The sequence below is a fragment of the Rattus norvegicus genome, chromosome 2 (assembly GCF_021556685.1).
Source record: "Rattus norvegicus strain SHRSP/BbbUtx chromosome 2, alternate assembly SHRSP_T2T, whole genome shotgun sequence".
NCBI lineage: Eukaryota > Metazoa > Chordata > Mammalia > Rodentia > Muridae > Rattus > Rattus norvegicus.
The window spans coordinates 34,611,971-34,625,645 of record NC_141535.1 but is presented as its reverse complement, the minus strand read 5'-3'; the positions used below and the strand labels follow the sequence as shown (position 1 = coordinate 34,625,645).

The 13,675-nt window shown below is 42.0% G+C and overlaps 1 protein-coding gene across 4 annotated transcripts in view; it reads left to right on the top strand.

Moving 5' to 3' along the window:
- The window catches only part of Pik3r1 (phosphoinositide-3-kinase regulatory subunit 1), an 84,872-nt gene extending 80,052 nt beyond the window's left edge, over nucleotides 1–4,820 (top strand). For all 4 annotated transcript variants that reach the window (NM_013005.3, XM_087616445.1, XM_087616457.1 and 1 more), the window contains 1 exon segment: nucleotides 581–4,820. In NM_013005.3, the coding sequence (NP_037137.2) occupies nucleotides 581–770 (190 nt within the window). In that variant the 3' untranslated portion in view covers nucleotides 771–4,820.
- Nucleotides 4,821–13,675: the final 8,855 nt, after the last annotated feature.

Sequence of the window (13,675 nt, the reverse complement as noted above, 5' to 3'; positions counted from 1 at the left end):
GGAAAGACACTAAAAAAAAACCACGGCTTCGTTTAAGAGCTATCCCTATGAGAAAGACAGGGAGAGCTTTTGAGTTAGGATGAGAGACTAGGAGAATGCAGAATAAATGCCAAGATGGAGAGCTTTGATGGCATTTCAAGGAGAGCTGAAGAGACCTGTTGATTATAACTGGAAGGAGGGAAGCTAGCACGTGGTCCTACTGAGATAGTAACAACAGCACCTGAAAGGTCGGAAGCTGCCATTTGTCACATGCTGGCCACATGGCACATCCAGCCACACGTCTAGCAAGCGCTCACATCTCGTAGGAACCCTACTCCATACACACGGGTTATGCCTCTCCTTTTGTTAAAACGTTTAGCAGTCTAGTGAAGGAGGCTCAAATGCTGTGCGTGTTGCTTCCCCAGCATAAAGGGCACTAATAGTCTACTGTGGCTTTGGGGCTTTGGTTCTCCAGGAGTGAAACAGACCGTTCACTGTGCCCCCTCCATGAGGACAGCTTTGTTAAAAATACCCTACAGCGGCATTCCAGATTGTCTGGGACCAGCTCAAAAGGCTTTTCTTGTTCCCTTCCCCTTTCCAGGGTAGATGGCGAAGTCAAACATTGCGTCATCAACAAGACTGCCACCGGCTATGGCTTCGCCGAGCCCTACAACCTGTACAGCTCCCTGAAAGAGCTGGTGCTACATTACCAACACACCTCCCTGGTGCAGCACAATGACTCCCTCAATGTCACACTAGCATACCCAGTATATGCACAACAGAGGCGATGAAGCGCTGCCCTCCCTCGGATACAGTTCCTCACCTTCAAGCCACCCAAGGCCTCTGGGAAGCAAAGGGCTCCTCTCCAGCCCGACCTGTGAACTGAGCTGCGGAATCGAAGCCGGATGTCTGCACATGGGACTAGAGCTTTCTTGGACAAAAAGAAGTCGGGGAAGACATGCAGCCTAGGGCTGTTGGATGACCAGACGTTTCTAACCTTATCTTTCTTTTTTTTTTTTTTTTTTTTTTTTTCTTTTAATTTAAAGCCACAATACACAGAGGAAAAAGAAATGCAAAAAAATCTCTCCGTGCAAGGACAAAGAGGCCTTTAACCATGGTGCTTGTGAACGCTTTCTGAAGCTTTACCAGCTACAAGTTGGGACTTTGGAGACCAGAAGGTAGACAGGGCCGAGGAGCCTGCACCTGGGGCCGCTCGGTCCAGCCTGGTTTAGCCTGGGTGTCACTGGGTGTGGTGATCCCAGACACATCGCACTGTGGATTGTTTCCTTTTTAAATGAACGGATGACATGTAGCAGAGAGCCGCGTCTGCTCAGAGAGAGAACATCGATGCAGTGCGTTCGGAGGAAAAACAAAAACACCAGAAAACCTTTTTGTTCAAGCTTGTCAAACCAACAACCTGCCAACAGAGAAAAAGAGTGTGGACAAGGGGACTTAAAAATGACATTCAGTATATAAAACATGTACATAATAACGAGTGACTAACTATCAAATAGATGGATTTGTATCAATACCAAATAGCTTCTGTTTTTGTTTTGCTAAAGGCTGAACGTGCAGCGCTATGCAATTCTCGATTTTTATTACATTGTTACCAGTTTCCGATCACCTTCAGAGTAAGCTTTCCTCACCCCAGGATTTTGTTGCTTGAAAATACTGTCCCTGACTTTTGTTAATATTTGTTTTTGTTATTCTTACTTTTTTTAAAAAAAAAAATAAAATAAAATAAATGTACAGGATGCCAGAAAGGAAAAATGGCTTCAGAATTAAAACTATGAAATATTTTACAGTTTTTCTTGTACAGAGTACTTGGCTGTTAGCCCAAGGTTAAAAAGTTCATAACAGATTTTTTTTTTTTCTCGGACTAAATGTTGGGCAGGGCCCTGATAAGCTTCAAAGCTGCTTTATTCAATAAAAAAAAAGAAAAAGAAAAAGAAAACGATATATGATATGACAAAGTATGGCTGAGTCCAACAGTGTGAAGACTCTTGAAATACGGTACCTGGCAATGTTTGTTTCCTTATCAATTGTGAACTTGTTGAATCTGGAGGGAGGGGAGGCAGTCATGGGTTGTAACAGGCAGGGTTAAGGGGAGGGGGGTGGTAAGGTGGTGTGCACTTTCTTGGGATCCCAGAGAAGGGGAGAATCGAGGCTGTGTGTCTCCCGTCTTTCCCCATCTGAGTTTATTACCAGTAACTCCAGACCTACTGTATGTAACTCGAACCCAGCACAGCTGGCCAGCATCTCCATTCTCCTGAGGGAAATGCTGAGTTCATTCTGGGGTTCCTGGGACGCGCCCTTTCTCGTTGTCCTTGTAACACACTGGCCTCAAGGTTGAATCCCTGCATTTAGAAAATGTGTTCTTTTCTCTTTGCAGCATTGGACTAGTCACAGCAGCCAGTCACCATTCATTTCAGCAAAGGCATGATCTGAAAAACAGTACTTCTAGCTGGATACTTGTTACTTTCCTAGCTCTCTGTTCAGTTCCGCTTAGATCGGAAGACAAGTAGACCCAAGTGGGCGGTCCCTGTGCTCTGTGGAGATTGTTAAATGCAAACTGACAGTTCTGACGGTCCTTCTCGTTAGCATAAAGGTGCATGTTGTATACGTCAGGGTGTGAGAAGGGAGCAGTTGGTGACATCCTTAATTTAGGACAAGAGTTTGAGTTTGCCCACCCTCATGTACGTGTGCAAAAGCTGGTGTGATCGTGGGGAATCACGGTCACAGCCTAGGTAGATTCACCAGCCATCCTCAGTTTCTCTTTCTCAATTACCAGATGCACCCCCAGCTTTACCTCTTCCCTTTATAGACTAAGGTGAAGGTGTTTGCAGGTCTCGTAATGTCGTTCTTGTTTGAATCTTAGAATTTGCAGCCCAGTGGCCAGGTTAATGGTCTGTCGAATGTATTCTTTTCCTTCCTGTGAAGCCACTGCTCATCCTCAAGAGGAAGAGTCAGTCAGCGAGACTGTCAGCCTGCAGACTTGACCTGCCCACCTCCTGACTGCCAGGCCATTGATCCCTGGCTTCACCCCAGGCTTTGCAACTTCCAGTGGTAGCGTTCTGCCATGCCACATGTGACTGAAGACTTAACACTTGTTTGTAAGCTAGGTTGGTGGTTAATTGGATTCTGTTTCTTCTTTCTTTCTCTCTTTCCTTCCCCCTTTTCCTTTTTGCAGCACATCACGTATGCTATCAAACACAACTAACTTTAATTTTAAAAATGGATCTGAGATTGCACCGTTACAAGTTCTGTTCAATGGTTTTTCTTTTCTTTTTTTTTTTTTTTCTTCCTTCAGCACTCTTTGCAGGATGACTTGCAACTTTTAGGCAGTTGCCTCAATTTCTCATCTCACCAACACACGTACAATAGAGCTTTCATTTGTCAGAAGGCAGGAGCCACTGAGTTAAGTCACTCAGCGTCCTGCTGAATGCCTTTTTGATGACAGGCTGGTATGCTCACCGGCTCTGTCCTTAGAGAAGCTTGACCTGATTCTATCCAGGCCTCCTCTAGTAGCATGATCGAAGATAGAGAGGGCATGGCTGAGGTGTGAGCATTCCCGCATCGGTTTTTCTCACAACCTGTCACATCCTAGAGCCAGCAGACACTAAGCTGCTGAGAGACAGAGCTAGGCTGTAGACGTGGGAGGGTTGGGACCTCGTGTTCCACACCAGAGTGATCATAACCACGTGATGAGGCAGCAAGCATGTTTTGCAACATTTGACAACTTCACAGCCCTGGATATATGTATATATGTATAGTGTGCATGGACTGTTTCCAGTACACCTTTCAGCCACGCAGATCCACAGTGGAGTTCAAGTATGTAACAAGCGGATGTCCAGTACAGGTCTTGTAGACGCTGTGTGTGTGTGTGTGTGTGTGTGTGTGTGTGTGTGTGTGTGTGTGTGTGTGTGCGTGTGCGTGTGCGTGTGCGTGTGCTATTGCTTTGTTTTGTCTTATAAAGGTAAAGCTTGTCGGCACGTGAAGCGAGAAGTCCATTAGTTGACATTTTCCTGTTTTTAGAAGCTACTCCCTTTTGGGGAGCAGGTCTGCATGACTTGCTTACCTGATGTGTCCCTGTTGTCAGGTCAGAGTGTGTTTCTGTGAGCTGTCATTGTGGGGAACCAATTGCTTTGTCATATATCTGGTTCCGAACTATAACTTGTTTGGGAAGTCTACTGATGTTCCTGCTGGTTTTCCCAAGTGTGCTTTCGCAATGCATGGTATCCACGTCACTTGGAAAGTGGGCTTTGTTGTCTGTCTGAATTTAGGGTCACTTAAGAAAGGGGCAGTTAAAAATAAAGCACAATGCCTCACATGGGACAAAGTTCCAAAATGCCAAATTCTTCTATTTTTTACAACAACCTGTAGTTATGTAAAATAACTAGTACTGGGGGAGGGAAGGGGGTAGAATTGGCTCAATTGGAAAGACTCTCCCACTTCACACTAAGCTTGTTTGTCACCATGAGATAGCATTGGCTGCCCAGGATGCTGCTATTTAAAAAAAAAAAAAAAGCAAAACAAAACAAAAAAAAAAGAACCCTCATTTATATGTGTGTATTTTTTAAAGCTACACTCTGTTCAGTGTTTTTACAAATCTGTTTATATGACATTGATAAACTAAAGTTGGTCTTTTGACGAGAGGGAGGATGTCATGGTTGGTTGTAATTTTGCCTTTACAAGGTAACTGGGGTTGGGGTGGGGAGGGAGTGTGCCTCCTTGACATTTTGTTCAAGTTATAGATTCAGTGAAGCTATGTATTGTTTTAAGTTGCTTAATGCATTGTATTAGGTCCTCAAACAGAATAAAGGTTGTTTTGAAACTTAAAAGTTTCCATTTGAAAGTTTAGTTTTCACCGGAGACATTTCTAAACTCCCGCCAACCTGTTGGTTTCACCATTCCAACTCCATTTTATAAACTGAAGGTACAAATCGGTCACTCGAATGTACTGGGTGTTATTTAGATAGCATCTCAATGTGTTGGTGGTAGAAACAAAAATTACCTCTAGGTGATATCATTTTAAGGCATATTCTTGCTATTGAAAGGGTCTCATTTCCCTCCATCTTTCCTGTCCTCCACCCAACCTTCACAATTATCTACTAGTACTTTTGGGTTTTTGATAGCTTCTGGTTGTATCTCTTGTACAGTGGATTATTTAAACTCATTGTACAAAAAACAGGATGCCATGATGTGACCTGAAGCTATAAACAGGGCCCCCTGTTTATAAACTTCATCCCCAAATACCAATGTGCACTGTGTCACCTGGTCAAGAAGTAGCTTTTACTGTGAAATAACTTTCCCACTGACATTTCTGGCTAGTTGAACCCATGACCTCACTACTGTATATATGTTTGATGTATGTAGGCCACACATTTTATGAGTGAGCACAGTGAGGTTGCTAGGGAACCTAGGTTGCTAGGTGGGGTTGTTGTGTCTGATACCTTTAATCCCAGCTCTCTGGAGGCAGATCTCTGAGCTGAAAGTCAGCCTGGTCTACAGAAGGAGTTCTAGTATAGCCAGGGCTACACAGAGAAACCCTGTCTCTTAAAACAAAACCCCCCAAAAACAATGATTACTCCCTACCCCCCCCCAAAAAAAAACCAGAACCCAAAAACCAAAAAAAAAAAAAAAAAACCGAGAATCAGAAGACAAAGCCGTGGGTTAGGTGTAAGAGTGAGAGGACCCACATTTATTTCTATGCCAACAATGTCCGTTCTACGCATGCCAGTAGCTCTCAGGTATCACAAAACTCATTCCCTGGATCTTAGACCCTGGTTCTCTGAGTGAGTCTCCACCATGGCTGCAGTTCCTGTGAGTGATATCCTGTGCGCTCAGCTCTGTTCACACTGAAGTCTTCTGAACGTCTACAGCCTCATGCTGCTTCTAACCCTCTGTTTTCTGAACTCACCCCACTTTTGGGTTTTTAACCGTTTCATTGGCTGAGTAATTCTACTTCCTTAATTCTGCCTGTAAGTAGCACTATCGGGTACCCAGCAGCGGGGGTAATTTTGTCATTATGTGAGCATCATAGGGCGTGTTCCCATACACCTAGCTGGCACAGATTATTAAACTACACCTGGGCTGTGTGACATGTACCTATGGGCTCCCAGGGCCCAAATAAATGAACGAATATGAGAGTAGATCAAGCACTAGAGCAAATGGTACAATCAAGACATAAAACAAACTATCCGGGGCTGCTGCTGGTATAGCAAACTTTTACAGAGAACATTTTATAATTAGGAGTGCACTCTAGGATACATCAACTACATTAGCCAATGAGAACTGTTGATTGTCAGGTCTCAGGTACTGCCCGTGCTACTTTTTATGTCAGCTCGCACTGTGGGTTTGTTTGCGTCAGCCTTTGCACAATCATGTGACAAGTTGTGCAGGTGTCACAACTATGTGTAACCCAAACTCCTCTTAGGGAAGCCCCGAAATCAGCTGAAATGTCACTGTGTGGCACATGGCTATACTCTTCTCACAACTGGCCTCTGACACACCAAGTGATTATATCTATTAATCTCCTATACTTTATCCATTCTAATCCCCCAACATTAGAAGTTAGAAGTAAATGAGGGGGTATTACCCCCATTCAACAGATAGGGAAAACTAATGACTTATTCAAGGTCTTGGAACTTGTTAGAACACAGAGTGAGAAGACCACCTCACTAAAAGTCAAGGCACCCCCCCCCCCGCCGGGATAGAATCTAAAGACTTCCCGTGAAAAAAATTGCACAGACCAGTTCAAAGAGGGGTCACCAGTAGTCCCTCGTGCTAAGGGCTGAACAATATGACACAGCTGATAGACAGAACATGGTACCCTATGATGAATGGCCTGAAATAGCTTGACCTTGTACAGAGGAACACATCGGCATCAGTTGGGACCTTGTTGATATTCCAACTCCCTCATCCCTCACTTTGTGACTCAGAGTAGAGCTGTCCCTTTGCTGTCCCACAAATTCTGCAGCCTCTCTTCATCGATACAAAGGGTTGAAAACAGCTGCTTATGTCATCTCTTCTGAGTGCTTCTAGCATTTCAAAAAAAAGTGTATTTCCATTAATGAGTGCTAGAAATGTTACTTCAATGTATGTTCATGGCACAGACTCCAGATAGAGAAATTTAATTTACCATGGGAAGGACTGTCTTCCTGGTGGTTCTAAGGAACTTTGAGAATCTGGCTAACTCATGTAAGCCATCCAGGCCTCCTGCTCCTTCTCTATGGAAACAAAGTCTGATTCTGGAGATTTCTGAGCCTCTTTGTAGGATCTACAGAGGGAGTTGGAGAGAAACATCTACACCCCCCCCCTTCCAACACTCCATTTTCAATCTGGCTACGATTATAACCCACAAGCATGACAGTTAGATCTGAATATCTGTCAGTCTCTTGCAGGGTCAGCAAGGTGGCTGAGGAACAGCATTGCAGAACTGGAGTCTAGTAGTCTTGCAGACATCTTAAAAGCTTTCCTTCTAGTGAACCCAAACTGGCACCTGAGTCCTCTATGGTATGCATGGAGATGTATTTTAGAATGACCTTTTACCATCTCCTGAAAACAGGACAGGGAGGAGGTGCTCTTGGAAATCCTATAGGGCAGTTCTCTTTCTTTCTAATGCTGTGACCCTTTAATACACTTCCATGGTTACCTCTAATCACAATATTATTTTTATTGCTACTACATAACTATAATCTTGCTACAGTTATGAATTGTAAGTATCTGTATGCAGGAAGGTCTTAGGTGACCCTTGTGAAAGGGTCATTACACCCCCAAAGGGGTTGCAACCCACAGGTTGAAAATGGCCGCTTTTGGGCAGCACAGGCAATGAGAAGTATCACCTTTTAAAACATGATGGCTGAGCCCACTTTCTCAAATAAAAAATGGTTTTCTTGACCTGTTTCTGAAACCATGTCTAGAAATGATAATCTTGTGAAACATTTAGAGTACATATAATAGATCGTTTCTTATCCAAAGTTCAGATCTTCTCAAAAAAAAAAAAATCCCACTTTGTATCCTCTAGCTGGGTATCACTGTCATAAATCAGCTCAACAGAAAACCACTAAGATGCTTTCAAAAGGGCGGGGGATGGAGGGGAGGATAAATGGGTAGCCACCAACACATGCTTGCTTATCTGGATCTGGCTCTCCAGAAAGAAATGAAGAAATTCCTTTCTCTCTATAGCATTCAATCATGGCAGTCTCAGCATGACCTCAAGCTTAACTTGTTGTTAGTTAAATAATAAATAAGTAAATAAATAAATAAACAAACAAGCAATATTTCAAGCTATACCTGCCAAAACACAGATAGAGATCTGGCCTATAATATAAAGACAGGACACTGAACCTCCAGGACCACCGCTCACCACGTTAAGGACAGAGTGCCACAAGAGCTTCATCCATCACCAGGATGGCTCATTAAAATTATGGCAGTGACTGGAAAATACAGCATCCATCGTGTGACTAGCCCACTGGAACCAATTTATTTATGGGGCCTTCGTTTCAGGGCTCACTGATTTACTGTCCAAGCTCTTGCCAACCAAAAACTATGGAGAACTTGATCACAATGGAGAAAATATACTGGTCATTTCATCTCGTGTTTACTGCCCTCCACAGAGAAGCTGTGCCAAGTGCCTCACGGCTTTAAAGAGTTGCTAGAGGCTGTGATGCGAGTTCAGAGGGCTGACATCACACAGCTCAGCTCTAGACTGGCCACTGTCCTACCTACCCAGGGACATTTGCTAGGCCTCCCTTGGCTCTTTTACCTTGGCATATTACAAGTGATCTCCCCCATCCCCTCTGGGCTCATGAATTTACAAGTTTGATGGTGCTTATTATCCGATCAACAGACCTTCATGGAAAGGGCTCCGTCCAGTGATGATCAAAGAAAATGGTTGCATTCAAAGAGGTTAGTCTTTCACTAACCTCTTTAGTTAGGCAAACTAAAATGGTAACCTTCTATTGTTTGAAGATTTATAGCAGAAATAAACAGTTACCTTCAAGATGGCCCAGAGAGAAGCAAAGATTCACAGAGCAGAGGACACTTCAAATGTCACCCACTGAAGGGAAATGGGCCTACAGACTCTTTGTGGTGGTTTCACCCAGTCTGTACTGTTGTACAGTCTCTATGTCTATTACCCTTCAGGTAATGTGTCGTGTTTCAAATACTGTCAAAGGCACCAGCCCATTGTGATTTGAATATAAGCTATCTCTCATAGATTCACATTTGAAGAGTACCCTAGTTGGAGGTACTATTTTAGAAGGCTATAGAACATTTAGGAGATTGAGCCTTACTGGAGGACATTGGCTCACTGGGGCGTGGGCTTTGATATTCTGTTTTCACCAGGCCCCATTTTTTAGTCCCCTCTCTGCCTCATGACTACAGATGGTGTATGATCAGCTGCCTCACGATTCTGCTTCCTTTCCTTCCCGTCATGATAGACTACGTCCCAAACTATAAACCCCTTCTTTAAGTTGCACCTTGTCAATTATTTGGTCATAGCAACAAGAAGAGTAACTAATGCAGTGAACTCTCTCCTAGAAACAGAGGTCTCCATATGAGGCTCCCATGTTGCAGGGAGTTTGGATGGCTGACACCACACAGCTCAGCTCTAAGCTGGCCGCTGTCCTCCCTACCCAAGGACAGTTGTCAGGTCTCCATTGTCTCTTTTACCTTGGCATGGTAGAAGTCGAGCTGCTTCATTCCACGTGTTTCTTTTATCCTAGAAGAGAAATCCTCAACCCTACCTCTACAATAGAGACACTTAAGTACCTATGTCATAGAACACATTCGAGTTCTTAGTACCTGGGGGAAGGCAAAAGCCAAACAAGATGCCACAAAGAATATACCTAGCATATGAATGAAATCTCACCAACCGCTGCCAATAAATATGTTCATGGGAACATTTGCCACAGGGATATAGCTCTCATTTTTCATTTAATGTATCTCTTACCAAAGGGCTGAATATATGGTAGATCAATAAAAAATGTATTTATTTGACTTTTGAACTATATGTATTATATGAAATAGTTACAATTACTCATACCTACATCTAGAATATTTTGTTCGTATTGGATGTTAGGCATGTAGTCTTGGATTTCTCATAAGCCAACACACTAATAATCACTGATCTATGTATGGTTGGAGGATGTGTAATAGTCATTCTGAAGAATACATTTAATTAAATGCAAGTATACAAGAAGATTTTTTAAATGTCTAGCATACAACAGACACAAAAAGAACAAATAAAAAGAGAGGGGAAAGCTATTGATAATAAAATGATAGGAAATTTTCCAATAACTGAAGGGAAATGTAGCTTCTATCAGCCAAGAAAAAGTAAAAACTAATAAGACTGCATAATGGCTTCATAAAGGTTCCTCCCACAGAAGGGACTTGATAGCAGGACATCATTTCCCCTCCCCTGAGGAGTCTGTCAAGAGGTCCCTTTAAATAATAGTGATGCTTGAACACTACGTTTTGTTTTAATTTTTTCCATTATGGTGCTTTCTTATTCAACTTATCCAGAAGCTGACTATAGTTCTAGAAAGCTTTGGTGACTAGGCTTAAAAATCTGCTTGAGACTTACTGTATTCCTTCCTGTACTCTTTGGGCCATGTTTGCCTTACTCTGCCTGAGGAAACCATTCTGCAAAGTATATAGAAAGAAAGAGCAGCAAAATCAGGGCCCTCTGCTTAAATGCTGTATTCTCACCAGTCAAAGGATCAATGGTAAATTTCATGCCAAGTGATACTAGTTTTGTGGTATACATAGAAAAGTTGGTGCAACTTTTCTTGATGCTGTGTGGTCTGAGCTCCATACTTTCCCACTGCACATTAATGTGTCCTAAAGCCCAACCTTATGTGTCACTATAGTTCATTTTTCTCCCACAGAATCCATCTCTGGTTTAATTACTTTTACTTCTTTTGAAGGTTGACAGTATTGAGGGTCAAACCCACATATTAAGCGGATAGTCCCCCACTGGGCTTCATCCCCAGTTTTACTCATCCATTTCTTCAATTCTTTAGCTTACTGTTTTATTGCTGGGAAGTGTAGAGGTGAATTTAGCTACCCTGGTTTGGCTCCCATTTGTACTCCTGAGACTCCTAAATCCTCCCCTGTTACCTCAGGCCCAACTGGGGAAGAGGCCAATGGCCACTTACCCAAAATCTTACATGGCTGATTGGCTTTCTCTTCTGAAGCTCTCATGTCCCATCCTTCTCCAAGTCATGGTGATTCCCCTTCTCCCTTCTAGTTCCTAGCACACACAAATCCAAAGTTCTCGCCTTAGTCTACCTATCCAGCCACTGGCCATTGACTCTTTATTGATCTATCAAAGACCAATAGAGGAAAAGGACCTTCAGTGTTTAGACACGCAGATTCCTGATTTTGAGGGCCAGATTAACTCAAAGCATTGGAACCAATCCCCAACAGGGAAGAGATACCATGCCCAAGGCAACTCTTACAAAAGAAAACATTTAATTGAGGGCTTGCTTACAGTTTCAGAGGTTTAGCCCATTATCATTCATGGAGCCATGGCAACATGCAGGCAGGCATGGTATGGTGCTGGGGAAGTAGCTGAGAGCTACTTCCTAATCCACAGGCTGAGAGAAAGAACTGGGACTAACATGGGTTTTTGAAACTTCAATGCCTACCCCCAGTGACACATTTTCTCCAACAAGTAGACAACTATTTCAACAAACTACACCTAATCCTTCTCAAGTGGTGCCACTTCCTAATGACTAAGCATTCAAATATATGAGATTATTGGGGCCATTCCTATTCAAACTACCATACTCCTCTCCCAATAATAGATTTCAATGAAACATTTTTATTAACATCCATGAACTTTGGAAGTCAAGATTTTTTTGAAGGAAAGGAATTTTATCAGCCTATGGAATTTTTGAGAAATAACTACAAATACTGTGAGCAGAGGACAGGACACCAAAAAAGCATTTGGAATAATCTCCAGGAAGTAAGCTATCTAAATGCTTACCAGAGTTTCATAGTATCTCTCCACCCCCTGCCAGCTTTAAGAGACAGAGGTGTGAAGGAAGAGTGGGGTAGCAGAGAAATGCTAGAAAATATTCAAGCATCAGACTTACCAGAGCTAGAACTGAAGGCAGGTAACCACAGAGATGCTACTGCTCCTGTTCTCTGCACCATGTTAAGGCATCTATAACTGACAAAGACAGGAAAGGAAGAAATACCACAGTGCCTATTTTAGCTGTCCTTGGTTGTCAACTTGACGATATCTGGAACTAACTAAACCCAAATGACTAGGCATACTGGTGAGGGACATTTTCTTAATTAAATCATTTGAACTGGGAAGACCTACTTCCGATCTGGATTCTTTGAGGTGGAAAGATAAACCTTTAACCTACATCTTTGGAGGTAGGAAGATCATTCTTTAATCTGGATTACATCTTCTATTGACAGCCTATATAAAGGATATGGAAGAAGGAAGCTTCCTCTCTCTTTGCCTGCTTGGTCTCACACTTGTTAGTAAGTCCATTCCTTAGCTCGCATTAAAGCCTACTACTACTTAGGAGTTCTAGTGCGTACTGAAAGCCAGCCAAGACATCCAGTTTTGTGGATTGAACAACTACTGGATTCTTGAACCTTCCATTCATAGGCAGCCAATTTTGGATTAACTGGACCACAGCCTGTAAATTATTCTTCTATATATATAAAGAATACAGTCATCATCTCATAATTGGAGGAGCACAATTTTCCTTGTAAGAGTAGCCAAACAGTAAATGACCAAAATCAACTGATGTCTCAACAACCCTTTCGGGGACCACAGGGGGAATTAATTTGATGTTTCCATAGTATATACTTTGCCTAAATCATTCATGACAGCCAAAGAAGCTACAAACAAACTACACTGTGGTGCCTGGCTAGAAACAAAGACAACATTGTATAATAAATCAATACCTTAGATATATTTTCAGGAGAAAACCACCTCTAAGCCATCCCATAAAAGTGGTGGGGAGACCCAATATATCAAATGTAAAAATATCAATGTGAAAGCAAATATCAATGAAAAGATTATATAAATCTCCTAAAGAATCACAGTAGCTCTCTAGCGATGGGTCCCAAAGAAATTAATATGGGGAGCATGTACGATAGACAATTCAAAGGAATGATTATGGAAAAGCTCAACAAGATCTGAGAGTATCCATATAAACAGTTCAATGAAATTAAGATAATGCAGAATAAAAGTAAACCACATAGAGTTTTTAAAAAATGACCTAACAGAAAATATACATTTAAAAACAATTCAGTAAGTCAACTAAAATATATAGTCAAAATCTTCGACAGTGGACTAGATTAAACAGAAAAAAAATGAACTTAAATCTAGACATTTTGTAATGTTTCAGTTAAACAGAATAAACAAACAAAGAAATAAATGAAAGTAAGAAAGAAGAAAAATAAGAGGAGGGAAAAGATGAGAGCATTCAAGAGTTTTGAGGTTCCACTAAAGGAACAGATGTGTCCATCTGAATATTCAAAGATGACCATAAGAAGGTTAATAGCATAGAAAACTTAGTTAGAAATAGTTGAAAACTTCTTCAGTCTTAGGAAATACATAATCATGTATAGGAGACATATAGAACTACAAACAGACATGATCAGAAAAGATCTTCACCTCAACATATTATAGTCAATCAGTTAAGGTAAAAAGAAAGATTCT